This window comes from Salarias fasciatus, chromosome 6 (genome assembly GCF_902148845.1).
Source record: "Salarias fasciatus chromosome 6, fSalaFa1.1, whole genome shotgun sequence".
NCBI classification, from domain to species: domain Eukaryota; kingdom Metazoa; phylum Chordata; class Actinopteri; order Blenniiformes; family Blenniidae; genus Salarias; species Salarias fasciatus.
The window spans coordinates 6,258,346-6,286,055 of record NC_043750.1 but is presented as its reverse complement, the minus strand read 5'-3'; the positions used below and the strand labels follow the sequence as shown (position 1 = coordinate 6,286,055).

The 27,710-nt window shown below is 42.9% G+C and overlaps 1 protein-coding gene across 27 annotated transcripts in view; it reads right to left on the bottom strand.

Annotated features, from left to right (window-relative positions):
- The window catches only part of cacna1ab (calcium channel, voltage-dependent, P/Q type, alpha 1A subunit, b), a 189,071-nt gene that overhangs the window by 30,282 nt on the left and 131,079 nt on the right, over nt 1-27,710 (bottom strand). For 18 of the 27 annotated variants that reach the window (XM_030093301.1, XM_030093296.1, XM_030093303.1 and 15 more), the window contains 14 exons: nt 23,606-23,617; nt 21,357-21,456; nt 21,073-21,233; nt 19,987-20,124; nt 19,697-19,898; nt 19,427-19,591; nt 17,577-17,687; nt 17,201-17,284; nt 12,928-13,044; nt 12,783-12,848; nt 10,998-11,095; nt 10,754-10,904; nt 10,485-10,612; nt 9,254-9,350 (listed from right to left, as the gene is read on the bottom strand). In XM_030093301.1, coding sequence (XP_029949161.1) covers nt 9,254-9,350; nt 10,485-10,612; nt 10,754-10,904; nt 10,998-11,095; nt 12,783-12,848; nt 12,928-13,044; nt 17,201-17,284; nt 17,577-17,687; nt 19,427-19,591; nt 19,697-19,898; nt 19,987-20,124; nt 21,073-21,233; nt 21,357-21,456; nt 23,606-23,617 — 1,630 coding nt within the window. Of the gene's footprint in view, nt 1-5,529; nt 5,627-9,253; nt 9,351-10,484; nt 10,613-10,753; nt 10,905-10,997; nt 11,096-12,782; nt 12,849-12,927; nt 13,045-17,200; nt 17,285-17,576; nt 17,688-19,426; nt 19,592-19,696; nt 19,899-19,986; nt 20,125-21,072; nt 21,234-21,356; nt 21,457-23,605; nt 23,618-27,710 lie in introns of all 27 variants that reach the window. The other 9 variants (XM_030093304.1, XM_030093321.1, XM_030093307.1 and 6 more) reach the window with 3 other exon arrangements.

Sequence of the window (27,710 nt, the reverse complement as noted above, 5' to 3'; positions counted from 1 at the left end):
ATCGCAGTGTCGAACCTTCCCCTCTCTCTTCACCAGGTCTTCCTGATCTCAAAATGGTCCTTTGATTTTAGGAAACCGTGTCAATGAATACTGGAAGGCTTTGATGGTTGAAGTATGTGATGGGGGGGAGGGGCACTGCTAGGACAGGTTGACAATCTGAAGGAAACAAAAAAGACAGTACAGAACAGAAGAGTAGAGCAGAGACAGAGTGGGCCAGGATGGACAGAGAGTGCGATGAAGGGAATGAGGATGGGTCATGATCGCTGACGGACGAGTGGATGGAGAGCCAGGAGGACAGAGGAAGCTCCAGTTTGGACAAAGATCGAGGAAGGAAAGGTACAAACTGAGCTGAAAAAGACAGAAGAGTAGAGGGCATTGACACCCAGATTCAATAAAAATGGGGGATTCTGAAGCATTGCTGGGATGCTGGATCAAAGTCACCCTGTTCACTCAGAGTGACCAACTGCTACTCTACACGTCAATGGTGGATTGGCTATTTCAGCACCATGGACAGTGCCTTGGAATCATCATGAAAGAGCGAACTACTGATAGGCTGGACAAAATTTCGATAGCAATATATACCGCAGTATATTTTTATTCAATAACGGTGATATGGATTTAAATTTTTTTTTCGATATAGTGCATTAAAGTACGCGTTTCACAATTATTAACTGCTGTTCACGGCGCTGCTGATTCAAGCCGAACAGAAAGCGCAGCGAGAGAGTGATCATGTACTCGGCACACACACCACAGCTGGCTGTCCTCAGCTCATGCTACAAGCTAAGCTCCACCGCAGTAAGTTTGAGCTCCAAAATGAGAACTTGTGATGTAAACGCGACTGAATAAGCTTCCACAAGCTAATTTGTGGCCACAAAATAATAAATCGTGTGCACAAAATATTAATTCGTGGCTACAAATTAGATATATCATTCACTGAACAGTCCAGTAAAGTTAGCAGCATATTGACAGATGCAGACTTTCGGTCTCAATAACTCTTTAACAAAATGTCAGTAACATACAAAGGTCATCCCATCATTGTGAGGTGGACTATATGCTACAAGCTCATTTTTATTAAATGTATAAATAATGTAAATAAATTTGTATTAAATGTCTATCAAGCATCAGAAACAATATTGATTTCTATGAGCAGCCGTAGTGCTGCGGGGTTAAGGGACCGTCTACAGTTTACAAGACGCTGCAACAGTGAAGACAAATACCACAAAAAAAGAAAAAAAAAACAGTACAGGGATTTGCTGCAGTGTCACCATAATCACAACAACCTTAAGTAATTCTGTACTTAAGCTTAGTAATTCTGAGCACTTTTATTTTTCTTCCTGGTTGAAGCACCTTTCTTTAAATCTATAAGAAAAACTGTGTTGTAGTTTAAAAGTTAAAGCAACACTAAGGAACTTTTAGTTTTCGTTGATTTTGGCGGCACCAGTGGACACAAGCGGTAGTGTTTTGCTTGAACAAATACTACAGTTCCCATGAAGACTAGCACGTGGCGTCGTAAAATGCTGCTCCCGGTGGCATGCTGTCGGACTGAACTCGCCTACATTTGTTTCCAGTGGCTGTGTGAAGGACGGATAACGACGAGGAAATGAATCTAATGGTGGCTAAACAATGTTCTATCATGATGTGACGCATGCCGTAAAGCAGTCCGCACATTTGGAGTTTTTTAGTGTGCAGGGTTCCTACCACCCTCCTCACAGCTGCTTAGTCCAAGTGAAAGCAATACTGACGCCCTCAGCCCGTGACAGAGGGGTCATTCAACTAGTTGTAAGTCGATGTATCATCACAAAAGATATTAAAATGTTTTATTAAGGTTGAAAAGTTCCTTAGTGTTGCTTTAAAGCAATTACTATTGAAAAGGTGAGTGTATGGCAGTTATTTCAATTCCCTGTCCCAGTAATATTTATGTTTGCTGTTGCTCACTCTTTATTCTGTTTACTGCAGTAATTCTGAGCACTTTTATTTTTCTTCCTGGTTGAAGCACCTTTGTTTGAATCTATAACAATAACATAACAGTATTTAAGTGTAAAGTTAAAGCTATTTATATTGAAAAAGGTGAAACTTATATTTGACAGTGATTTCATATCCTAAATAAAAGGTAAACATTGAATTTATTGTAGTTTTTATTTCTAAACTTTTATACTGCTTCCTCAGCTTCCTGGATAGATAATTTCTAGTTTTACAGGTAGTACATTATGTACATGATTCTTAACAGTTTTTCTGAAACTTTTGTATTATTAATATCGATATCGGAATGAACTATATCGTGATAACATTTTTGGCCATATCGTCCAGCCCTACGCCTTGGATTTTTATTGACACTGCGATCAACTGATAGTCTGCACCATAATGGTGGATTGGCGATTTCAGCACCATGGACAGCACCTTGGATTTTTTGGTAAACAGTGACCCACCGTTAAACTTCACCACAACATTCAATTGGCTATATCAGCAGCATGGACAGCAATTGGAATTCATCAATGAATAAAGACCCACTGTTAATCTTTACCAAAACGGTGGGTTTGTATTTCAGCACCATGGACAGTGCTTTGGAGTCATCATGAAAGAGTGGTCCACTGATTTTCTGCACCACAACGGTGGATTAGCTATTTCACCACCATGAACAGCGTCTTAGATTTTCACCGATACAGTGACCAACTGATAACCTGCACCACAATGGTGGATTGGCTATTTCTGCACCATGGACAGCGCCTTGGAATCATCATGAAAGAGCAAACTACTGATATTCTGCATCACAATGGTGGGTTGGCTGTTTCAGCACCATGGACAGCGCCTTGGATTTTTAATGATACACTGACCAACTAACGCTATGCACCACAACCATAGATAAGCCATTTTAGCACCATGGACAGCACCCTGGATTTTTAATGATACAGTGACCAACTGATACTCTGTACCACAATGGTGGATTGGCTATTTCAGCACCAGGGACAGCACCTTGGATTTATTGGGAAACAGCAACCCACTGTTAAACTTCATCACAACAGTCAATTGGCTATATCAGCAGCATGCACACTGATTGGAATTCATCAATGAATTGAGATCCACCACCATCACAATGGTGGATTGGCTGTTTCACCACCATGGGCAGTGCCTTGGATTTATCTGTAAACAGAGACTTAATATTAATCTTTACCGCAACACTCAACTGGCTATATCAGGACCATGGACAGCGCCTTGAAAACATTTTGAAAGAGTGAACTACTGATATTCTGCACCACAATGGTGGATTAGCCATTTGAACAGCATGGGCAGCACCTTCGATTTTTAATGATACACTGACCAACTGCTACTCTGCACGTCAATGGTAGATTGGCTATTTCAGCACCATGGACAGCGCCTTGGATTTATTGGTAAACAGCAACCCACTGTTAAACTTCACCACAACAGCCAATTGGCTATATCAGCAGCATTGACAGCAACTGGAATTCATCAATGAATAAAGACCCACTGTTAATCTTTACCAAAACGGTGGGTTTGGGTATTTCAGCACCATGGACAGTGCCGAGGATTTTTAATGATACTGCGACCAACTGATACTCTGCACCACAATGGTGAGTTGGCTATTTCAGCAACATGGACAGTGCCTGGGATTTATCTGTAAACTGAGACTTAATATTAATCTTTACCACAACACTCAATTGGCTATATCAGCAACACGGACAGCAAATTGGAATTCATCAATGAATCGAGACTGACAATTAATCTTTACCAAATCCGTGGTTTGGCTATTTCAGCACCATGGACAGTGCCTTGAAAACATTTTGAACGAGTGAACTACTGCTATTCTGCACCACAATGGTGGATTAGCTATTTCAACAGCATGGACAGCGCCTTCGATTTTTAATGATACAGTGACCCAGGGCTGGGTCTACGCAGGGGCAAACTAAATCCCCCAAAATATATTAGCAGGAGCATGCACCGCACCATCCTCGCTCCGACGTTACATGCGGTCTGCTGGGAGATTAAGTTGATCAAGTTATTTTCTATTTGCAGTAACTAGTAAAGTGACTCCACTATTTGTTGGAAGATACTAGGACAAGCTATCAGTTACTAGTTTTCTGTTTTTGAGTACCAGGGGCCTGAATGACAGGGTTGACGGTTCGTCACAGCAACAGCAAAGTATTTACTTTTATTTGAAATGCTGAAAAATGTTACTCCAAAGCTAAACATGATCAATCCAACCCTTCATCGTTCTTTCCTAACACACTGAATGACTTTGCCAATAGTGTTTTGAAGAATCTGGAGGGCAGTAAGAAAAAGAAGAAGAAAAGAGAGGACAGACAGTACAGGTATGAGCTGAGTTTCAGAGGAGGAGACAACAGGACGAAGGCGAAGAGGATGCTGAAATGCTCGACCCAAATCTTTACCCTGGTGGTCCGAGGTGCAAAGAAGCCCAAGTTTCCTTTGGTGTCAAAAATAAGCATCTTAGGGAAAAAAGACAAAAAGGGCCAGAACTTTTTCCTGCCCACGTGTGATGTACTTCTGATGATCTGTTGTGTGTGTGTGTGTGTGCATGTGTGTGTGTGTGTGCAGTAATGTGCCATCCACAGGAATAAGAGGCGCAGAGGACTGAAGACAGACCCCCTTGCCGGTCCCTCTGTACCTGCATCGTAAGCAAACCGTTGCACTTTGACTGAAATATTCTCCCTTCTGTCAGCATCTGCTCTGCAAATGATTTGATTCCTGTTGTAGCATACATATTTCAGTTTATGAGGTTATTATAAATAGAATTAAATGATTCAGGATGCATTCTGTTACGCTGCAATCCTACAAAAAAGCGTTTTCTGTTGAATGTTTTGGTGTAAAACAATTTTTGTCATTACTTTTCAACAAGATTTAATCCAAAAGACAAGTAGATTTCTTCATATTTGTATTTTCATAGATCTTCTGCAGAAGTAACCATCAAGAATGGACTTTTCTCTTTTTGCTTAAACACTGAAAATACTTTAATAGTTGTACTTTTTTCCTCACACCTGGCCTCTGCCTGTGCCTCTTCAAGTTTTGTGCATGCGTCCGTGCAGGTTGCAGAAGGACTGGCAAAGTCTCTCCTCCATTCTCTTACTCCTGCGGAGGAGGAAAATCAAAAGGAAGAGGACTGACTACCACTCCACTATCACTTCACTTCACGACAAAAGCCCATCCCTCCATCCCCGCGGTCGGAGAGAGAGAAGAGAGGACAGCGCTCACCACCACCACAACCACCACTGACAAACAATGAGGAGAACACCGCTGGGAGGGAGAGGAGGAGGAGGAGGAGGAGTGGGGGGGGGGGGGGGGGGGGGGGGTCTCAGCAGCAGAGAGAGGAAGAGAGAGGTTCTCCTTCCCGGCGATGGAGAGGTTTGATAGATCGGAGACTGGGAAGAGGGAAGAGGACGAGGGGAGGATGGATCGAGAGAGAGAGAGAGAGAGAGAGAGAGAGAGAGAGAGAGAGAGGTGGAGGGAGGGGGGGTGGGGGTGGTGGCTGAGGGGGGGTAAGGTGGGGGGCGAGTCTACCTTATAGGCGACCCGGGCGGGACACCTCTTCCCGAGGCCTAGCGGCGGACACATGTGTCTTAGCATCTGATACATGTCTGTGTAAGTGATCCGGCCGCTGGGGTGGCCATGAACACACACACACACACACACACAAATCACACATATCCGTGTGCCAACCGCACCCAAACACACACACACACACACACACACACACACACACACACACACACACACACACACACACAGACAAAACAGACGGAGACGGACGACATGAAAACGAAAGTAAGATCAACAAGTGGGGTGGGGGGATGGGGGGGGCAGGGGGCACGGACGGACGGACGCACGCACGGACGGACGCACAAAGGTGTGTCAGGGGTGGGGGGGGGTGGGGGGACATGAGGGGGAAAAATAGAAAGAAACCAACAAAGGAGAGGAAGGGGGGAGGAGGGGAGGGGGGAAACAAATACACAGAGGTTATTGGTTTGGTCGCTGTGGATATGTGGTTGCTGTGGTGAGAGAAAAAGAGAAAGAAAGAGAACGAGAGAGCACGAGGGGGCGTGTTCACCAGGAGCCCTAGCTCTGGTCTGTCATACAGTTAAAAAAATAAATGGGTGGAGGAGAGGGGGGAGGGGGTTGGGAGGAGGAGGTCGGAGAGGGTTGGAGGAGTTATTGAGTTTAGTTAGTTGCTCTGGAGATGCCGTTCTATGCGAGGTGAAAAGGGGATTTGGCCTGTTTTGCTTTCATTTGGAATCGGAGGTTTTTGCCCTCTTTCGCCGCTCGGATAGAACTGGCAGCGGGGCTTCTTAGCAGGCAAAGAAAAGCGCCGCTGCGGAGATCGGAAGTGAGTCGACAAGTCAATGCAGTCTGTTTTTACTGAGGCTGCGCGTCCACCAAGAACCTCCGTTCACGGCCTGGCCTCCAGAGCGAGCGCGGGACGGAGCGCTGTTCACTCCATCACGCCACCAACCCCACAGCTGGCAGGATGACGGCCGTACGCTGTTCACACTGCTGCCACAGATATGCTTCACCTAATTCTGCATTGTTTTGCTCATAGTTTTTTGAATGAAAGTTTCTTCTACAGGCTCTTTTATGTGTTTTTTTTACTGTTGGCATTCTCTGTGGATAGCAGAGAAAGAATTTCATGGTACAGAAACATGTTTTCTAATGTACAGTATGTCTGACAATAAACTTTAGCTTGAACATTTGAACACTGAGGACTCACTCTGGATAAAATGTTTTTAATAACGAGAATAAAATATTGGAAGTCAAGTTTCGGTGCTTTAACAGAGAGCCCATCAGGTTCTGTCATCAGTCTGCAAGTTGCAGGAAACCTTATTATTTACTAATAAAAATATTTAGATTTTAGATTTAGAATTTTTCTGAGTCTTTGTAAAAATGTAAAAAATAAATTCATATTATTGACCAATTATTCTCATTTTCTTCTAAATTCATGACATATTAACCCCCCTTTAAACAAAGTCAATGTTTCTGTATCCCACTGAGCCCATTTATGAGCGTCTAACAGTCTTACTGTAGAATATAAATGAATATCCTATTAAGATGACATTAATTCCATTTTCAGGCGGTCATATGAGTGGCCTCCTTTTTCCACAACACCACTGTGCTCAATGTGTGTAAAGAAGCATGAGAACACTACAGAAAGGAATCTAATTTTGGTGTAGCATCAGGCAGACGCCACATGAATACTCAACAGTAGAAATCTGAAGCCTGAACTAACTGGGTTATTTTCTGTCACTGTGACTGTAAAACATAACCGACCAGCACTTCCTCCCACAAGTATCTGTGGACGCAGGTCGATGTTGAGAGGTGCCTGGTGGACACAAGACCTTTATTTTGGAAGTCCAGAGTCGTTGCCCCGGACCACACACACACCCTGCCCCTTTCCTTCTTTTCCCATAAAACCGGAGCCACGAACAGAGCGGATTTGGCCGGATTTTTACAGCGCTCTGCAGCCGGTTACGTTCCCTTCAGAGAGTACAAGCTGCTTGTTCTGATTCCCATGATTCCTAAAGTCACCATGTGTTGGACCTTATGGATTCAGAAGCAGATATGATAATCCACAAATTGTGGCTTTAAGGTGAATTACATCCCACAGCTTCAAACAGTCGATTCCAGACATGAGCCAAAACCTGCAGTTTTGATACGGGCCGGTTTATTCAGGTCAAATGAGGAGAAATGAGGAGAGATTTGGTTCATTAGGGCACCAAAAACTATGACAGACAAGACACACTCTGGTCTTTAATAAAGATTATAATGCCTTCTTATCTTCATATCTACTTAAAAACATGCATAATGCTCAGTTTTTACAGAGTAGAGGTGATTTATTTATTTAAAAAGGAATAAACTAATTTCGCTACAGTTTCCTGTGATCATCAGACATTCATCCTGACCCAACAAGGAACCCCGAACACTTTGATTCAAGACTCTTTCGTACCGTCAAACATCAATTTTCCATCATGGACAAACCATTTAAATGGTTCTCCTCTTTTCAACATTTTCAGGCTGAATTTCTCCACTGATTCTGAGCTGACATGTTGAGGCTGTCTTTATTAACTCATTGTTATTTGTGTTCCTTCATTCATTGTTATTTTTCTTTTCATTCCACTCTCCTCTTGTGCACAGTCATTTTATTTATTGCAATTTTCTAATATTTCTTTTTTTTTTCTGTGCAAAGAAAGAATCATTTGGTGTTTCAATGATAGGGAATGGTCTTGAACATGTTGTAAAGCTCCAACACATTGTGATTCAGTTCAGTGGTGTTCGGTTCATATGAGGTAAAATTCAAGCTCACCTGGGCTGGAAATACAAAATAACAAGATAATTCCAACTTTAAATTTTCCTTTTGTCTTGCGAGCAGTTATGCCAACATTCAGAAGGTCTACATCTGGGATAACAAACTCGTTGTAGTTTCGGGGCCAGTTTTTGGCCCACGGGCCCTATGTTTGAACCCCCGGTGTACAATATTAATATTCCATTCAGTGTCCAAATTTTCAGTTTTACCTCCAAAATGAAGGTTATTAGACTAAGGGGGGGCCAGTTTTCGGCTGCAGGTCAACGACACACATCTAGAAACACCGACGTAGCCGGGATTTACCGAGCGGACGACTGTATTCAGGCCAAACCCTTTCTGCACGTGTCTCTGCACCTTAGTAACCCGCACCTCCCAAAAAAAAAAACCCAAACTCAAACAAGAACAATGCACATTGCTCAACCATTTTCTGCCCAGGCAAAATTAGACAGCAAGCAGAAATCAAAGACAATGGCTGACTGGAAGTCTAGAATCTACTGTTTACAGAATACTCCATTCAGAAAGTGAACACATCAGTGGAAGTTTCCCAGCGTTCAGTCAGAAGACAATAGCAAGTGCAGTGCACCACCTCATGCGTGTGTGTGTATGTGTGTGGGTAAAAGAGCATGTGCAAGAGTGTGTGTGTTTTGTGTGTGTGTGTGTGTGTGTGTGTGTCCATTTCTGCATTGTCCCAAACATTCTCATCGTCATGTCAGAATGCATCAACAACAGAATAACCCCCAAAGGAGAATGACTCGATGGTGAAATGAGCTTAAAACAGGTGGATAATGCAAACCCGAACAGAAAAACCAAACCAAAAAGCTGAAGGAAGAAAGAACTCGTTCTCAAAGTGATAGAGCGACATTCATTCCAGTCTCTTAAAAGGCGAGCAGGTTGCGTTTAGAGTTTGTGCTTTAGGGGTTTGGTCCAAACCTTGCAGGCCACCCTATGTGGGCATTTCTTGCCAAGGCCCAGAGGAGGGGAGATAACTCGCAATAAACTGTACATATCCTTATAATGTATGCGCCCGCTGCAAGAAAAATACAAGGAGGGGAGGTTAGGCGAGGGAAGACACCAAATACAGGCAGAAAGAGAGAGAGAAGGGAAGAAGGAGAAGAGGGCATTCATTTACACTGAGAAAACCTTCCACACACACACACACACACACACACATTTCCAGAGAGGAGAAGAGGGAGAAGGAGGGGTTACATTCATCTGAACTGTGTACAAACTAAAATAAATAAATCAATAAATAAATAATAATAATAATAAAGGAAAAAGAGAAGAAAAAAAGAAAAGAAAAGCAGATGGACAGGATTGAGGCCAGATAAGCTTTGGCCTTTACTGTCCTGTGTTTAATTGTCATTATGGTACAGTGCAGATCCTGTTCACTGTCGCCGGTGAGAGCGAGACACTGGCTCCTGCCTCGTCTCAGGGGGAGAGAAAAAGTCAAGGGTTAACTTTACATTCAAGAGTCTGCGACAGGCGTCTGTTCTGTGTTTCTCCAAACATCTGGATTCAAATCTTGAATCCAACAATCCCTGAGTGTGTACTTCCTGTGCGATTGTTTCACGTATCTCAGTATTTTTCTATTTTTTATTCATTGATCGTGCTTCTGAATGGACAATTCAACTTTTGGAAGCTATAATGACTAATCTGGAGGCGTTAAGCTCTATTTTAAATAAATCTAGGGATCATAAATGGCCAAGAAATTATAGTTCCATGTGCAAAATCTTATCAGCAGAGAGAGGAAACAAATATCCAGACTACTTTAGGCTGGCCTGTGGGTTAGCTTGCAACAAAAAATGTGATCCAACCATATGAGTTGAAGCATCATGCATTAATCATACTATTTTATTAAAGGCTTTTAAAAGGCTGCTGGCAACACCCAGCTTCTGGTGAATTCTCCCACCTCCAAACTGCTTACGTTCTGAATTCCCAGTTACATAAATGTCTGTTTAGTTACTCTTTCCCATCAGTATCCTGATGATTCTAATAACCTCCGCCTGTGCTTGGATCTCTGACCTTACATGCACATTGCTTCCATCCTTTCTGCTGTTCTGGACGACATGCGAGGCGCTTTACACCTCATGTGTGTTTGTAGGTATTTGTTATACATGTTCAGGGTGGTGAAACCGCCTCTGTGTTGGGGTGTGTCACTCACCAGGCGGCGGGGTCGTACTCGGCCCATATCCTTACATACTCGTCCAGGTGATGTGGCCCCAGGATGGACGAGTCTCTGGTCAGATATTCGAAGTTGTCCATAATGACGGCCACGAACAGATTCAGCATCTGGAGCAAGAATGCGAAAGTGTCACTGTGTAAATGGGAAACTTTTCTCAAACAAAAATGCAGAACTTAAACCTTTCTACTTGTAATGTCACACGAATGGGGCCTTAAACAGTTAACGAGGCATTCGCTGGTTTGCCTCACCAGAAACGAGCAGAGGAAGATGAAGGAGACGAAGTAGGTGTAGGCGAAGGTGCTTCCACACTCGGCTTCTGTGTTCCCTGAGGCCGGGTCGCATTGCTTCCCGCCCAGACAAGCCAACATGATCTCATGCCAGGCTTCACCCGTAGCGCTCCTGCAGGAGTAGAAACGCCGTTAATTTACCGTCTCAGGGAAGCAGAGGTGACGAGACCTGGGCGACCAGAAGGACCCAGCGGGTCTGCGTCACCTGAACAGCAGCATCAGGGCCATGATGAAGGTCCGGAAGTTGTTGTGCTCGTCGAGGGCGTCCTCATCGTCGTCGTCCAGAGAGACATTCCCGAACAACTGAAACAGGAAACAGTAGCAGGAACTTGAGGTCACAACAGAAGCTGTTGCAGTTTTTTTTTTAAACAGAAATTCAAACATTCAGACAACAAATCTTTCCTTCTTTAAGGAAAAGAGTATTCTTTTTTTTTTTTTTTACCAATTCCCTCAAACTCCATGAAGTTTTGCACATCTGTTTCACAGATTACTGGCAGACACTTCTTCCACGGCAGATTCCTCATTTTCCTCTTTGCGGAGCTGCCTGCACCAGCGTGTCTGAAATCTGTTTTTGATCCCTCCACTTGTTCTCACCAAGGGAAACTCAGGTCGTCCACATTTGGATAAATGTTATCACCAACCGATTCCAGTCCCTTCTACTCTGGAAGTCCTGCATCAGGGCTGTATGTGTTGTGAACCTAGTTCACAGCCACAACGCCAGGAGACATCTGAGGGGATGTGCGGTGACATTAAAAGCTCAAATAGATTAGACAAGCATTCAGTCTTCCTGATGTTTATTGTCAAACTGAAATTTCAACTCACAGATTGTTTGTCATCTGACTTGAAAGCACGAGAACATTAAAGTTGCAAGAACAACTTTACAAGCATGAAAATGGAAGACGACAATATGAAAACAGGAATACGGTAAACAGACGATGAAGAAAGAGCTGAAGAACTGTGCTGAGCAGCGCTCCGACAACAGGTGACTTTAGTATTTATCATCCAGTCAGGTATCAAAGAGATACCGCCAGAATTTGACTGCACAAACAGAAACGTAACAGTCAAACATCTTGATAAGTCATGTTTACCTCTTAATAAGGCATTTCCAGAAACTCTGTGTTTTGGGGCTCAAGCAGCAGCGAAACCATCGAGAATCGTGGTTGGTTAGCCCTGTATTTACAAGCTGCTATCAGAAACTCAGCAGGGTGGCGTGGAAAGGTCAACATGGAATAATGTTGTGGCCATGTCAAGACCGGGCCTGAAATGTCAAGACGAACCCCGGTGTAACAGGGGGATTCAAAGTGAGTTAGTAAGATCTGATTATGTTGCTGAAGTAAAAGGAGCAATGCATCTGCTCCATCACTCCCTGGTCAACAGTTCAGGCTGCTAACAACAACAGGCCTACACCGGGAGCTGGAGAGGGAAGGTGCTGGCTGTCCTCTGAGACACGCATCTCTTCTAGAAAAGTCTTGATGAAGATCCATTTCAGACAGATTGTCTGATGCAACCCTCACACGAAATGAAGAGCGCTTTGAAAACAGCTCTGTTTGATTTGGACCTGGAGCGGTGCCAGAGCCAGTCCCGGCTAACCTATGGGTCATTCAGGACCCTGGACAGTTCGCCTGCTCACTGCGATGGACTGTTGTGTCTCTTATGCCGCTGCTGGTTTGTACAGTGTACCGTGGCTAACTGGTCAAGCCTCTTGGACCGTTTGTTGAGACTTGACATAGTTGTGGAAGTTATCTCAACACTTTCTCAGGTGATACACACAGTAAAAATTTAGAATGTTTGACATTAATTGCAGGTTCAGTAAATGCAATGGAATATTCTTTACAAGTTGCTCCGTCCCTCTCCATATTCTGTACTTGTGAGCCGTTCTACCTCCTACGGAAGAGATTTACTTCACCTCAGAGCTGCACAAGCAACTCAACACAACAGGCAGAAAGAGATCTTCAGTCAAGAAGTGAACTCTAACGCCAGCAGCACTCACCTGCATGCCGATGATGGCGTAGATGAAGAAGAGCATGGCGATGAGCAGACACACGTACGGCAGAGCCTACCGGAGCACAGAAAGTTAAGATTCATCAGTGCGATCCGTCCACACTCTGAGACCACGTCCGCCGACGAGCCGATACCTTGAAGGACTGGATGAAGGTCCACAGCAGGATGCGGATGGTCTCTCCCTGCCGCAGAAGCTTGATGAGCCGAGCGGCTCTGAAGAGCCTCAGGAAGCTCAGGTTGATGAAGTTGTTCTACGTCGCACAGGGAGAACACAGTCAGTCCTGCGAAAAGACGCGAGGCCCGCGCGGCTTTCCGCTACCGAACACAAAAACCAGGACGGAGAGAAGAAGAAGTCCAAACCAACAAAAGCTATCCCACTGCAAACACACAATGCCTCTCAGGAGATACAAGAACAAATGAAGCAAAGACAGAGAAAAGATTAAAACAAAACAAAACAAAACAAAAAAAGGTAATAATAAAGGTGACAAAAAAAAGAAGAAACTCAATTCAAAGAGTTTAAAGGTCATCATCCAATCTGGTAGAGCAGAAGGCTTTTTTTTTTTTTTTAAGAGAACCAAATGCACTGATATCTGGGGGGCAAGCAGGCCACACAAGATGGAGCACGGTGCACTTTGCCTGTCAGCCACACACACACACACACACACACACACACACACACACACACACACACACACACACACACACTCTGGCAGAAGGAGCTTGGCTCCGGTTTGTTTGTGACACTGAGTTTGATGATTTTCTAATATTTATCCAAACCGATCAGCCGCTCATCGTGGATTTGAGCTCAATGAATCTCTGATCTTATTCTAATCTTTAATGTCTCTGCTGGTGCGTCAACACTGTTTCTTCTTATCATATCATTTTCATACTTCACACTTAGAAAAATCTGATTTGCTAGTTGGTGGCAAAAATGCAGCGTGTTAGAAAATTAAAAGGTGAAAATGAATTATTCCAGCTGAGGAACTTATTCAGTCTTTTTTTTTTTCTTTTTGCAGCGTCACATGGAGGAATGTTGAATATACAACAGCCAAACTCCCTGCTGAGGCTCTAGCACTTGTGGATGACAGGCAAGGCAGGAAGAGGCACATGAGGAGGAGGAGGAGGAGGAAGGAGCAGCGAGCAGTTCCAGTGCAGGCATGGTTGTGCATGGCAGCAGACTGGTCCACATGCAGACCAGCGGGGGCCGCTGGGACCCAGCACATCCTTCAGTTCATTTCAAACATTCACTGAGTGTCACTAGAAGCAAGAGACGCTTTCTAAGCTTAGTGCGTTCAACAACTGTCGCGAGAAACTGTCATGAGAACCCGGAATCATGATTCCAATATCGCCTTCTAAACAGATTGTGGCGATTCTGGTGAATTCTGAGACTGTCATGATACTGCTAACGTTTTCTAACTCTATCACACTTTATTTATTCATGATACGACTGTTGTTTGTTAGAATCATGAATAACATGATGCTAAGACACGATACTATGATTGGTTTCAGTATGATACTTCTGTTGTTTTCTTATCATCATGACACTATTTGTTTTGGGTATTTTTGCTGTATTTAGCTCAGTTCTGTTTCTTCATTAAAGCTAAAGTGAATAAAATATTCTTCTGTAATGAGAACAGTGAATGTGTCTCTTATTGTAGCATGTTGTTACACCAAATCGATCAAATTGAAATGTCACCTTGTCATGTCTTCACATACAAGGATTTTGAAGGATCGTCATTCAGACAGCACATGCACGGGACTGTGGGGGAGTCTGGACAGTGGGGGTGACGGGTGGGGGGGACAGGACACATGGCCAATGAGGATGCAGCAGAAGCTTTGAGAGATAAATAACAAACCAACCGGATCCTACATGTGCGAAGATGTAGAAAGATGAATGGCAGAGGGAGGTTTTGTTGTTGTTGTTGTTGATTTGAGAGTTTATGTTGTAGTAAATCGTGAGTGGGTGAGAGATATTGCCGTGGGGGAGCAGGAGGATAAGGAGGAAGAGGAGGAGGTTGGTCGTGTGTTTTATTGGGCGGGGGCATGGGGGCGAAACACACACCATCGCCATCATCATCATCATCATCATCATCATCATCATCATCACAGCACCACCACCACACGTCATGGCGCAGCAACGGATGGAGAACACGATGAAGGATTTCATAGTGCATTTTGATTGGATGGATTTTTTTTTTCAGAGGAGGGAGTGGGAGGGGCGAAGGGCGCCAACAAAGTAGAGAGGTTTAAAGAAAGCATGTAAAGAGATAGAAGAGGAAGACGGAGTCATTATGAGCGTCAGTACAAAAAAAAACACTTCAACTGTTCGGACTGTTCAGCCTCCGACTGATGCCAGTCCAACCAGCCCAAACTCACCCTGAAAACCAGCCAATGAAAAAAATCTTATAACGTTTGTGATAACAGCATCATCACGTCTATCATCAACACAATAAACAACCCGATCAACAGTTTTGGTTTTATTACAAATATAGACTAGGCGAAAAAAAATATGAAGTTATTGACCATTATTACATTATTTATAACCTTATACCAAATTTGGTAATTTTTGTTTTACTTCCTGTTTCCTGTAAAGCTGCAAACTAATGACAAGCATGAATAAACAGACAGAAGATGGTTTGACAATAATACACTATGGAGCGAGACTGTAATTCCTAATATTAAGCATCTGTAAGCTGTTTGGGTTTTCCAACTGTTTTCCTCACAGAAAGGTTTTTTTCTAAATTTCCTTAGATGCTTGAGTGCAGCATGAAGTGCTAAAGTTGTGTGCTTTGTTGTAACACTCAGCTTCATTACTCCTAATGCGGTCAGTCTGAACGACAGGAAGAGTAACAGCAAGACAAAGAAAACATGTCGGCTGGACAACAGAGAGAGGCTGAAACCGCCACTGAACATTTATATCAAACTAATGCGACACACAGACATACAGTTCAACATGTCAAACAAGAACAGTGTTTTCATTCATCTGGATAAACGCAACAGAAGCTAAAAAGGCTAAATGTCCATATGGGACGAGGTATGTGGACCTGGACTGGGACCAGGAGAATCTGGACTGGGAGTTATGACACTCTGGAGGTCGCCATTGTTATTCTTCATCTAGTCGTGCAGAAGAACTATTTACTGTATGTGCAGTGACATCTCAGAAAAGCTGCACACTCCTCCATTTACATGGAGACGGGGTTGGAAGTGTTTCCAAAAAGTTCCACTTTGGGAGCCGTTTTCGAAAACTTGAGCTTGCACCGTCATCATGGAAACCAGCACCCAAAGTGCAAAAGAAGTTTTCTGATTTCACCCGGAAACGTTGTGGTGGAAACACAGCCACATCAAATAAAGGCCTGATTTCAACCAGGCGCCAACCTCCGCTCATAAAACATGAAGATAATGCGGAAGTGCAAAAAAGATGTAATTCCGGGGTTATTCCAGCAGGGGGCAATGATGTTGGTTTCAAAAAGAGCCTGGATCTCATTGGAACCCATTCAAAAATGCCGATTTTCAGAGTGCAAATAAACATATAAGGCGCCTGGTTTCAGAACATGTTTTGGCCTGTATCACTAGTTTCTATAACCGTGTTGCTTCACCAGACTCTGATTTTCACATAAATCATGTGTTGATTTTATATTACGAGCTAAAGTTTTGCATAAATTGCCCTATCACAGCGCCTCCTCTGTCCACGTGATGCAGTCACATGACAGGCTGGGCCAATCACATTTACATCCGGTTTCAAATGTTGGATATGGAGACGTCCTGCTGGACTCGCCGAAGTCTTCAGAACGGGATTATGGAACTCTATGGGTGACGTCACGGAAGCTCTATCCATTATATTTATGATCTATGATTTCAACAAGCAGATTATCTATATCAGAGCTGCACGATATCCGGTGAATGTGTGACGTGCAGGACGATTTGTGACAGATATAAATGCTTCAACAGATGAAAGATTGTGATGTTTTTGGTCATTTTTGGCTGGACTTTTCTACTCTTTTCTACTTTCAACAGTTTCCTGTTGCAACCAAAACAATTTTCCGAAGTCCAGTCACTTTGTTGGCAACATTTATAACATGCACGTTGATATTGAAGGGACCATAAATTTCTGATCATATAAAACTGCAAAAGGCTGATGGCTGTGAGGTCAGTCAGTGTATATTCACGTTCTGGAATTTTATGTCTGAAAGAAAAGTAGAAATTGTGCAGGAGAAATGACCACAAACAACTTAAAATTTATGATTTGTTAAACAATCTCAAAACACAAAGTCTTGAACATCATTTGAATAAGTGCTTGTGAATATCACAAAACCAAACTGTTTTGTCTTCACGTCATTATCACAGTCCTGATTTCTGTCATTTCGCCGATGAATGAGGCGCTTTGGGCGAACCCTTGGCAGCACTTACCCAGATCTCAGTCACTAATATGTCGGTGATGCTTCCGAGTACGGACACGAAATCAAAAATGTTCCAGGCGTCTCTGAAGTAATTCTACAGAGGAAGAAAAAAAAAAAAGAAAAAAAAAGAAGACTTCATTAAGAGGTATAGCCCACCGCTACTGTCCATCGGGGGTGGACACAACGGCAGCACCGCTGTTGCCATGGAGACGGAGAGGAGGCCGATAGCGTGACTGCGGTGCCACACGGTGCACTCCGGGTTTTTCAGGGACAGGAAGAACATGCTCCAGATCTGTCTACTAAAATAACCGGCTTTATGAATGAATAATGGGAGGAAACACTGGTTCTTATAGACTGGCTGAACCCAGACACTGCAGGAGCCTCACCAGAGGGCCGAAGGCGATGATCTTAAGGATCGACTCCATGAAGAAGAAAGTGGTAAACACGATGTTGAGGTTCTTCAAGACGTTGTCGTAGGCCAACGAGGCACCGTCGAACTGTCGACACACAAAACACAGACTGAAAGTGAAAATCTTGAAAGCAGCTTCTTTTGGTCATTTACACCGTTTGTGATGCAAAAGTGGGGGATTTATGGAATTTATATCAATTCACGACACACTGGGGTGTTTGCAGCCCCTTATGAGGAGCAGGTCGAACTGTTTAAGAATTTTTTTTTTTTTTTAGCAGAATAGGAAAAAAAAGTGTTTGATCATGAGTACTTTACCTTTAATGAACAGTGATAAGGGTAATCTGTCATCTTGAAGGGACTGTTCTACCACTGAACTTTTGAATTTTGGGAGTTTGACCTATGTCCAGTCTTCACAGTGACTCTCTCACTCTCCCATGTTGCAAATTCAGTTTTATTAAACTGTGTAAATGTTTCCATTGTTCTCCATGCCCGTGTGTGTGATTTCCTGTAGCGGAGCCAGAGTGGGGGCAAGGGGCCGGTCGCCCAGGGCCCACAAGGTCATAGGGCCCCGTTTCATGTGACGTGTTCATATTTACTCGTAAATAAATTATTATAATAAAATGTGCAGTGTGTGCGAGAAGGTATACGCATATGATTGTGGGCTCCAATTTGCCAATTCTTACATTATGACTGTCCTTGAATGCATCAGAGCTGTAAGCCAGCGCTGATTGGCTGTGCGTCATGAACGAGTTTTTTCTTTGCACTTGATCTGAACTCTTTGGAGGGAAGTTAAACAGTATGCTAAACACTATGCTAGCCGCTAGCGGTACTACCCAAAACCTAACATTGGAGCCATTGGTGAGTCAGTGAAACCTGCAAAAATATTATCTTTATCAGAATGCTGTGGTCTTAAACACCTGCCTATTTGAATGTGCCTTGTGTTGCTCTCAACTATAAGAGACCGCCGAGTCTATTTTTCTCTAATATACGTGAATTCCAAAAGATATAGATAGCTGTGTCTATATCTATCTGAATAGACTGTGTAATTTTAGACCAGCTGTGTTCATTTCATATTTAAACTGTATCAAAGATAGTACAGATTTAGCCAGTGAGTTTTTATCTGAGCTTTCAGCACCATGGACAGCGAACGCTCTGAGATTGACACCTGTCAGGCTGCATTTGTGTGTGTGTGTGTGTGTGTGTGTGTGTGTGTGTGTGTGTGTGTGTGTGTGTGTGTGGGTGGGTGTGTGCGTGCGTACATGTATTTGTTCTTCAGAACAAGGTTGTGAACTGGTTTGTGACTTTATTCTGCTTTCTGAGGCGTATAGGTTTGCTTGGCTCGATAAAAGTGAGCATTAGTGTGTTGTTTGATGGTAGCATGAGGGATTGTTTGAATGGGAAAATTACCATCATAAGGGCCTGTCAAGAATGCTCCGCCCCCTCTGTACTGAGACCCTCGCTCTGCCTCTGGTGATTTCATTACAAAACTTCTGGCCTGCCATGCTAACTGCATCATTTTCAGAGTTTCAACTGTTTTCTTGGAAGTGGACACCGTTTTCCAAACATTGCTGCATAAACGCAAAAGTTTTCTGAAACAAAAATGTAAAACTGATGAAATGTTGTGTAAACGGGGCCAAAACGGAGAACCCGAGCTAATGTACACTTCATTCAGTTTCCATGTCATTGTTCCTGTGTAAACTGCATCTAAAACATGTTAAAATAATCCTTTAGATAATCCGGTTCATGCATTAAGTCACTTGTGGTGTTATTCTAGTAAATCACCATGAATTCAACAATAATTCGTGTCATAGTTTTTGGGACTCGTACCTTCATCATGAGGACGATGGTGTTGAGTGCGATCAGAGCCATGATGCTGTACTCGAAGGGCGGAGACACCACAAACTGCCACATGCGATACTGGAAGCTCAGCTTGTTCTTCGGCATGTGGCGAGTCAGAGGCTTGGCGTTGATGGCAAAATCTATACACGCTCTCTGCGGTGGGGGGGGGGGGGGGGGGGGGGGTCGGTACAGGAGGACAATTAGCCTCACATGTGGCTGTTTGGTGTTTCACAAATGTGAAAAGAACGCAGCTTTCACCTCATTCTTCTCTAAGCTATAGTCCTCCATCATTTTATCTCCTTGTTCCTGGAAGGTGATGATGATGAGAGCCACGAAGATGTTTACGAAGAAGAAGGGGAAGACAACGAAGTACACCACGTAAAAGATGGACATTTCCATCCTGTATCCCGGGCTCGGGCCCTGGTTCTCATAGGTTGAGTCCACTGAGTGCTTTAACACCCTAAGAGAGGAGCACAGGGGACACGGCGCTCAGGACCGTCCCGCCAGACGGCGAGCGTTCGGGTCCAGAGCGGCCTCGGCGTACTCACTGCGGCCACCCCTCTCCAGTGGAGACGGTGAACAGGGTGAGCAAGGCCCAAGCCACGTTGTCGTAGTGGAAATCGTACTTCTTCCACTCCCGCTTCTTAGCTGCAACTTCATCCCTATCATACTCTAAGTATTCGCCCCTGGAGGAAAACACAAGGAAGGAATATTTAAAGTAATAATTCTGCACAGTTACAGTGGGAATAATTAATAAAACACGTCGCTGCATAATAACACCAAACATCAGCACTCATTAATCTTTTTCTTTTTCGTTTTATTGTGAAAAATCAAAAACGATGGTTGAGTACTCTGCATCGACTGGTTGCTTCAAGAATTCCCAGCATCCTCCAGTAGATGGTAGCACTGATACAACTCAGAATATCAAGAGAAAAGCTGTTTTTTTTTTTTTTTTCATTCTCACTAACAAACTCACATCAGTTTCAGTCTTTTCCTCTTTTCTGTTGATTTCACCAAATAACTGGAACACATTTGCTTACTAATGTATTTGTTTCTGTGTTCCTCCAAAAAGACCTGGAAACCTGCACAGTTGTTTTTGTGCCGTGCAACATTTCTTCCACTATTGTTCAAAGCAGTGGTTCTCAAAGTGTGGGGCAAGCCCCGCTGGAGGACACCCGAGGGCATAAAGGGAAAATCCAAACTTTAAAGAGAAGTTTTTTCCAAAAAAGGTTTTCTTTCACATTTTCACATAAATGAAGGCTAAAAACAAATTTACCTGTTTTCTTTTCTTTCTTTCTTTATTCTATTTTTTTTTTATTTATTTTATATATTTATTTATTTTCTTTAACTTTTTTTGGTCTTTTCTCCTTTATATTTTCTGTCTTCCTTTTCTTATCTTTCCTTTCGTCTTCCTTTTATTTTTTCCTTTCGTTTTGTTTTTTTTCTGGCCACTAAATAGTTTCAAGAAATACATCTTCAGATGGGCTGTATAACACTCATAAGTGAAATGAACTGAAATGATAAAATGAGCTTCAGGTCGATACGGTGGTGCAATGGTAAGTTGCGTCACTTCATATTGATGGGTTTGAATCTGCCTCTAGGTAGAAATGTGAGTGTCTGAAATTCAAACTCACTTGCAATCGCACTCGAATTCTTTGGACTCGTCCGAGCAGAAGAAGAATCGACCCTTGAAGAGCTGCACAGCCACCACGGCGAAGATGAACATGAAGAGCATGTAGACGATCAGGATGTTTAGCACGTTCTTCAGGGAGTTCACCACACAGTCGAAGACGGCCTGCCGAGCACAAGGTGGCGTTTATCAAAAACCTTCATCTGGGTGTTGACACAAAGTCAGAGCTTCGATATGTGACGACTCGACTGGCTGAAAACTTTCTCTCGAGTGGTGCGGTCACCCTACCTTCAGCTTGGGGAGACGTTTGATGGTCTTCAGAGGACGCAGCACCCTCAGCACACGCAGAGATTTGATGATACTGATGTCTTTGCCTTTGCTGCTCCCCCTGGAGGTCGGCCGGAGAACAGAAACAGCAACCGAGAAAGAAGTTAGAGGGCGGAGCAATGGACCGGGGAGACGGAACAGAGTGAGGCGGGGTGAGGGACATATCCTCAAAGACAAATTCTGATCTTAAACCTCGACAGTGAGAATCGAAGTGGAAGCAAGCACATGACATGAGACTTGCAGGTAGTCAGTAACACAGAGGCAACGCTCTCACAGCCGCTTCTTCTGCAGAGGAAAGAAAATCTGACGTGTGCGTCAAACATGAAACCTCTGGGAGACAGCGCCACCAGCTGTCTGAGCATTTGGTTTCATGGACATCGAGAAGCATCATCATCATCATCATCATCATCATCATCATCATCATCAGTTGGCATCATCTTCACCATCATACAAGGAACATTCAGTCATTCCATATCGACAGGCAGCTCCCGGCAGAGTGCCCAGCCAAACCTCTTTCTTTCTTTTTTCAGTGAGACTCTGTTCAGTTCTTCGAAGGAAATGGACGTTCGTAACGTGAGAATATGAGTGTGGACTTTTAAGTATTACACAGGTAGGATTATGCCGATATAATCCTGATTAGCTGATTCATTCAGATAGGTTTCACATAGCTTCTTTTTATAAAAATACAGTTTTTAATGTTTTATTTTGTGGGTTTCTTTTCAATAAACATAGGCTATGTGAAACTTTTAGGCCATGTGATGTCCAGAACATCACATGCCGGGACACAAATAAACAACAACAACGTCATATGAGTCATGAGAACGACTGGACGAAACGTTACTCGGTGTAGAAACAAGGTAAACCTTTTCAGTAGAGTGCTTTAAAAGAGCTGTGAGCCAAAAACATGGCAGTCTGCTCATGATTTGTATGCCCATATTCTTTAAAATAATTTTAAAAAAGGCATAAATGAACATTTTCCAGAAAAAAAACCAGGAGAAATGTGGATTCCGGCCAAGTCTGAGTGGACGAGGCATCATCCGTCTTTAACTATGAACTCAGTACCTGTGACAGAAGACACAAGACGGTTCAATTTGATGCAGATTGATCGAGTCGGAGACTTGGCAGCCTTGTGTGTGTTTGCACGTGTGCGTGCACACAAGATCCAGTCGATAATCAATAGGGTTTCTTCCTTTGAAGCCGGGCAGGACTGAGGTGTCTCTATCAGAGCAGCTTTAGAGTATTAAAGTAAAGCCAGTCGGGCCGAAGGTGGCAGGATCTAATAACAGCCCAGGAACACACTCATACGGAAGATCTAACGCACACACACACACACACACACACACGAACATCTCTGTGAGCCTGACAGCATTTTCAGCGATACTCCACCCACAATCAGAGTTTTGGAAAAACTGAATATTACTAAAGACTCTGTAGAAAAATAAGAAAGGTCGCAGCTGTACACTCAAGATAAGTAGATGTCCTAATTGAACAATGACTTAAAGTATTGATGTGTTCATAGGTCTAAATTCTAAAGTTAACACAGAGTGATGGATAAAAAGTAAAGTAAGAATTCTTTTTATTGGTCAGTGCAGAAATGATAACCACCCTGATCTACTCAAACAAAAACTACTGGACTTGTTTCACTGGGACTATTAGCTTTTGCAATTTGATTAAAAAATGCGGAGAAAAACAGTAACAGATATTAAAGGATGCACCAATACCGATACTGTACAGAGTAGCTAAAAATTGGTGCTCATACTTCTACTCGTCCTTTAAGAAAACGATATTGGTGCATCCCTACCTGTCCTGCATGTTTAAGCAGATTGAACTGAGGAGACTCTTTATTAGACCTTCTTAGATGATTGGTAAGAGTATATCCATCAGATTCAGGAGTGCTGAAGAAAGGAGACATCGAAATTTACATGTATCCTGCTTAAATAAAGCTAAGGGATTTCAACCAAAAGGCAGAATGTGGGCGGAGTACCATGCTGGCTGTAAATGACTACAACTTCTAATAATCATCTGGGCAACAAATCAGATGTGCTGAGCTGGTTTCCTGTGAGTCGGTGGGGTTACGATGGTGGAGACTGGTGCGGCGATAATGGGCACGAAGCAAGAAGAACAAAGAAAGAAAGAGTGAGAAGCCAATTTGATCCGGTGGTGAAAAGCTGGGGACAGAATGGAGGAGGAGGACAGAGGAGGAACTTTACCGGGTGGTGGTCCTGTCGAGTTTCAGCGAAGGTGGAGACAGCGAGAGTCAGTGACAGCAACAGAGACAGAGGAAGAGGAGGGGACGAGAAGAAGAAGACGAAGAAGGAAGCAGGAGGACGAGGGAAAACACACCAAAAGACAGACAGACAGACAGACACACACAAAGACAGACATTGATAGATAGAGGGGCCGACAAAGACAAATACAAAGAGAGAGGGGGTTTGGTAGAAACAGGAAAAAAATACATCCATATGAGAGACAGACAAAGAAGAAAGGACAGCAAGATGGGTATACCTGATTCGAAATACACCCCGCCCACCCACACACAAACTGATCAAACCACACCCACGTCCATCCCTGTCTCCATGACGACCTAATGACATGCCTAAACTACCCAAAGGTTGGAAAATGTCTCAACATGCCTCTACTCAAATAAAGGACTTGATTCATACACATTGTTTTGGTCTTAGGAGATTCAAAAAGCCCATCAAATCAGTCCGATCACAACCAATTTTTTCCACAGTAATTTAATGATAAGGTGATGCAAGGCAGGCTCATTAATTTGTTGTGTTTATCGGACCAACAGAAATCTATTCCCACGGAGATTGTCTCAATAAAAACCAGTGAGCACAAAGTTTCAGGATCAGATTTTTGTATCAAACCAGAAAATGAAAAAAAAAAAAAAAAGTCTAAAACGAATCATCTTGGATTTGGTCATGATCTTCAAGAACATCAATGGTTTGTTGTAACACACCCGGCACTTACTAGGTTCTCTAGAAGTAATCTTCCCAAAGTATGACTATATTTAAGGTACAAACTCCATTGAGTCAGTCATTTAATTTTTCTGCCTTCTGGTAATTTGTAATAACTTTCTATGTATAAAAAATGATGTAAGAGTTGAGGATATCAGTGGTCAGTATGCAAAAGCAGAGACAGGCTAAATATACCTGCTACCAAAATAAAAAGACATCTCAAAACTTACATTTTTTTGTGCAAGTCAATAAAAAATAAAATTTTCCATATTGGAATACTAAATAACAGTATTTCAATGGTCAGATGTGTAAAGATGCATATAATTAAGATTATTAATCCAATAAATATGTCACTTTATTATCAAACTGTAGGGTAGCCCAAACTTAGCACATGTGAGAACTAAAATATATTTAAGTCTGATTAACTCACTTTTTTTTTAAAGCAATGCTTTTTTTATGCAGATGACTTCTTAAAGTACTTACGTCTCAGAAATGATGGGAGAACTAAAATATGCACAAACTGTCAAAGGTTTTTATTTAACATGAAGCAAATTCAAGATGATACGTGGGAGTGATTTCCAACAGAATGGACTGAATTTAAATAAACATTGTGCCACTGGTGTGTTTTCACATGATTATGTTCAATTTAAAAATAGCCGAAGTGAAAATACACCACCATATATTACATCTGCCATCAATGATCAAAAAAGTGCATAAATATGAATATCTAGAACATCTTTTGAATGCCCTGGTCTTCTATTCGTCTCCAGACATGTAGCTTGCTTTCCAGTCAGTTATCTGACTGTGATCTGCACTTTAATGCACTTTAATGGGAGCGTTTCCGTGGATCCGGGCCCTGGCTGAGCTTGAGATGCACGAGGCTTTCTTACCTCCTGGCTGTCTTTTGCTGTGGCCTGCTGCGCTACCAGCTTTATGAAGAATTACCTTCACGGTTGGAGGAGGAAACTCAATTGCTGCATCCATTTACACCGATTCTTATCTTATCACAACATAATGATCAATTAGACCAGGCCTACAGCACAAATTGCTCTCATTAAATCTGCAATCATCTGGTAGGGATTTTCATCAAAGCTCTTTTGCATGCACATCTGCACGGAGGGGGTAGAAGAAAACAAGGGTTAAAGTCGCTACAAGTGGCCGGTTCCAGGTTTTCTTGACATGTCAGAGTGCATGGGCACGCAGCTCAGGACATCCGGCGTCAGCGGAGACTCAAGAAACCAGGATTTGTGTGTATTGTCCCATACACGCACACCGTTAATAGAAGGCGAGAGGCATTCTCACAGAGTACTGCGACTGCATGCAGCTCTCAGTCACGATACTACCATTCAGCGTCTATCTGAGAATGAGAGGTGCCAGAAGCGCAACTGTCGTGTCTGAAAACCCATAAAAGTCGGAATCCATTGTACTGAGACCATGCTAAGAAAGAATCCTTGGTACAATGGTTCTGTGCTGTACCTGCGTTTAAACAACATCATGCGTCGAGGTGAAATCTCACGAGTGTGTGTGTGAGTGTGTTTGTGAAGCCTTCGCCCCTTAAAGCAAAACTGTACAGTATAGCTCAGCCCTGATGCGGATGAGAGAGCGAAGAGGGGATCGGGGAAAGAGAAAAGAGACTGTGAAGAGAAAGCGGTGGAGGAAAGAGTCAAAGTTGGGGAGGATTATGGTGTGAGAGCATCCTAGAAAGGGACTGGAAAGGGTGATTAAAGAGGTGAAGAGTGTGGAGTGCAGCGCCACTAAAGATGGTGAGAAGCAGAGGGACCAGGACAACCAGTGACGGAGGGCAGGAGGCATTCTGCTTTTCCACGGCGAGTCATGCTGTGGAGGGTGCAGCAGTGGAGTGATTTCAACTTCCTGTGTCTAACCTCACAAAACAGATGGCTTCCCCTCGCTTGGAAAGTTCTTCTCACTGCACTGGCGCTGATAAGTCACTTTGGAGGAACATTTTCTATTTGTAGTCAATCAGATCAAAGGTTTTGACGTGTGGGTTTTCCAGTTTCCTACCACAGACCAAAATCACGGATTTTAGATAATTAATAGATAATAAATTGGTGTGAGTGTGTCTGAGTGTCTTGCTCAGAGTGTTTTACTCACAGCCATTAGAAGATAGACTGACCAGCGATTGGGTAAAAGTATCCTGGTCTTCCAAAAAATGGTTGTTCCGCCATTGTTCTGCTTGACAGAAAGAATCTTTAACTTGTTCTTTTAATTCTGCCACAAGTTTTTTTTTTTTTTTTTTTTTTTTTTTTAAGTAAATCAGGTTTGTAAAGTTCTTAAACTTCACCCAAAAAACGTGAAGCTTGTGCCAAAGTAACTTATTACCACAAAGTCCTGGCGCCACTCTCTGGTATCCTGAGCTGTCAAACTCTTGTATGTGCACCTTCCTCAACCTGTTAATAATTTACCAATGTCTTCATTTCTCTTGATTTGTCATGGACATCATGTCGCCTCATGATCGCCTCATTTTCATATGGGATTGAGCTCATATGTCGGGAAGCATGTCCATGCTTCTTTTAGACTATGTTTATGTTCTGTACCTTTTCTTTTGCACATCCATAGAGATCTGGAGTCTGGCGTTAGCTAAAATCAAGGCGATATTCAGTAGTTTTCTTTGAGAGTCACACAGAAACAGCATTGCCTGTCCTGAACCGTAACCATCAATGGTTAATAATAATAATATAATCATGATACTTTTTAAATTCAAACTTTAAAGTGTTCCTTTGTTGTGGTGCAGAGTATACATGATGAAAATGTCTGTATTTTCCCAAAAAAATCTTTTTTCTTACTAAGAAAAATTACAAAACTTTCTAATGCCAATTTTAATGAAGCCTTTTGGTGCAAAAAATACTGTGAAATGTCCAAAAAACTTCTCCTGTATCCGCTGCATTATGCATGTTTTACTTAAATGACCACTGTGCACCATCACTATGATTTTGAGAATAAGAAAACACCGCAGAGATTTATTCTTATTTTTTTCATTGATGTCATTTGCTGCAACAGAACCGGCAGCCTCAGAGCCACTGTTAAGATATCAGTCAATATATAACACAGTTCTCATACATTTTGGCGTTCAGTTTTCACATCCGGACGTCACGTTGTGCCACCTGAAGCCAATCTGCATCTCACAGTGCCATTCATGTGTTATCGTTCATGCGCCACAGTTTCCTTAGCACTCTTTCACAGTCTGAAAAGACCGAACTGGAGTCTGTAACATGAAGTACCTGTGATGTAGTTCTGAGTGACGCCGTCAACCACATAAGGAGTTCAGGATCATGCAGCCACTGAGGCAGGCATGCACTGGGCATCTGCAGACCTACAGAGCTGAGGAGGATGC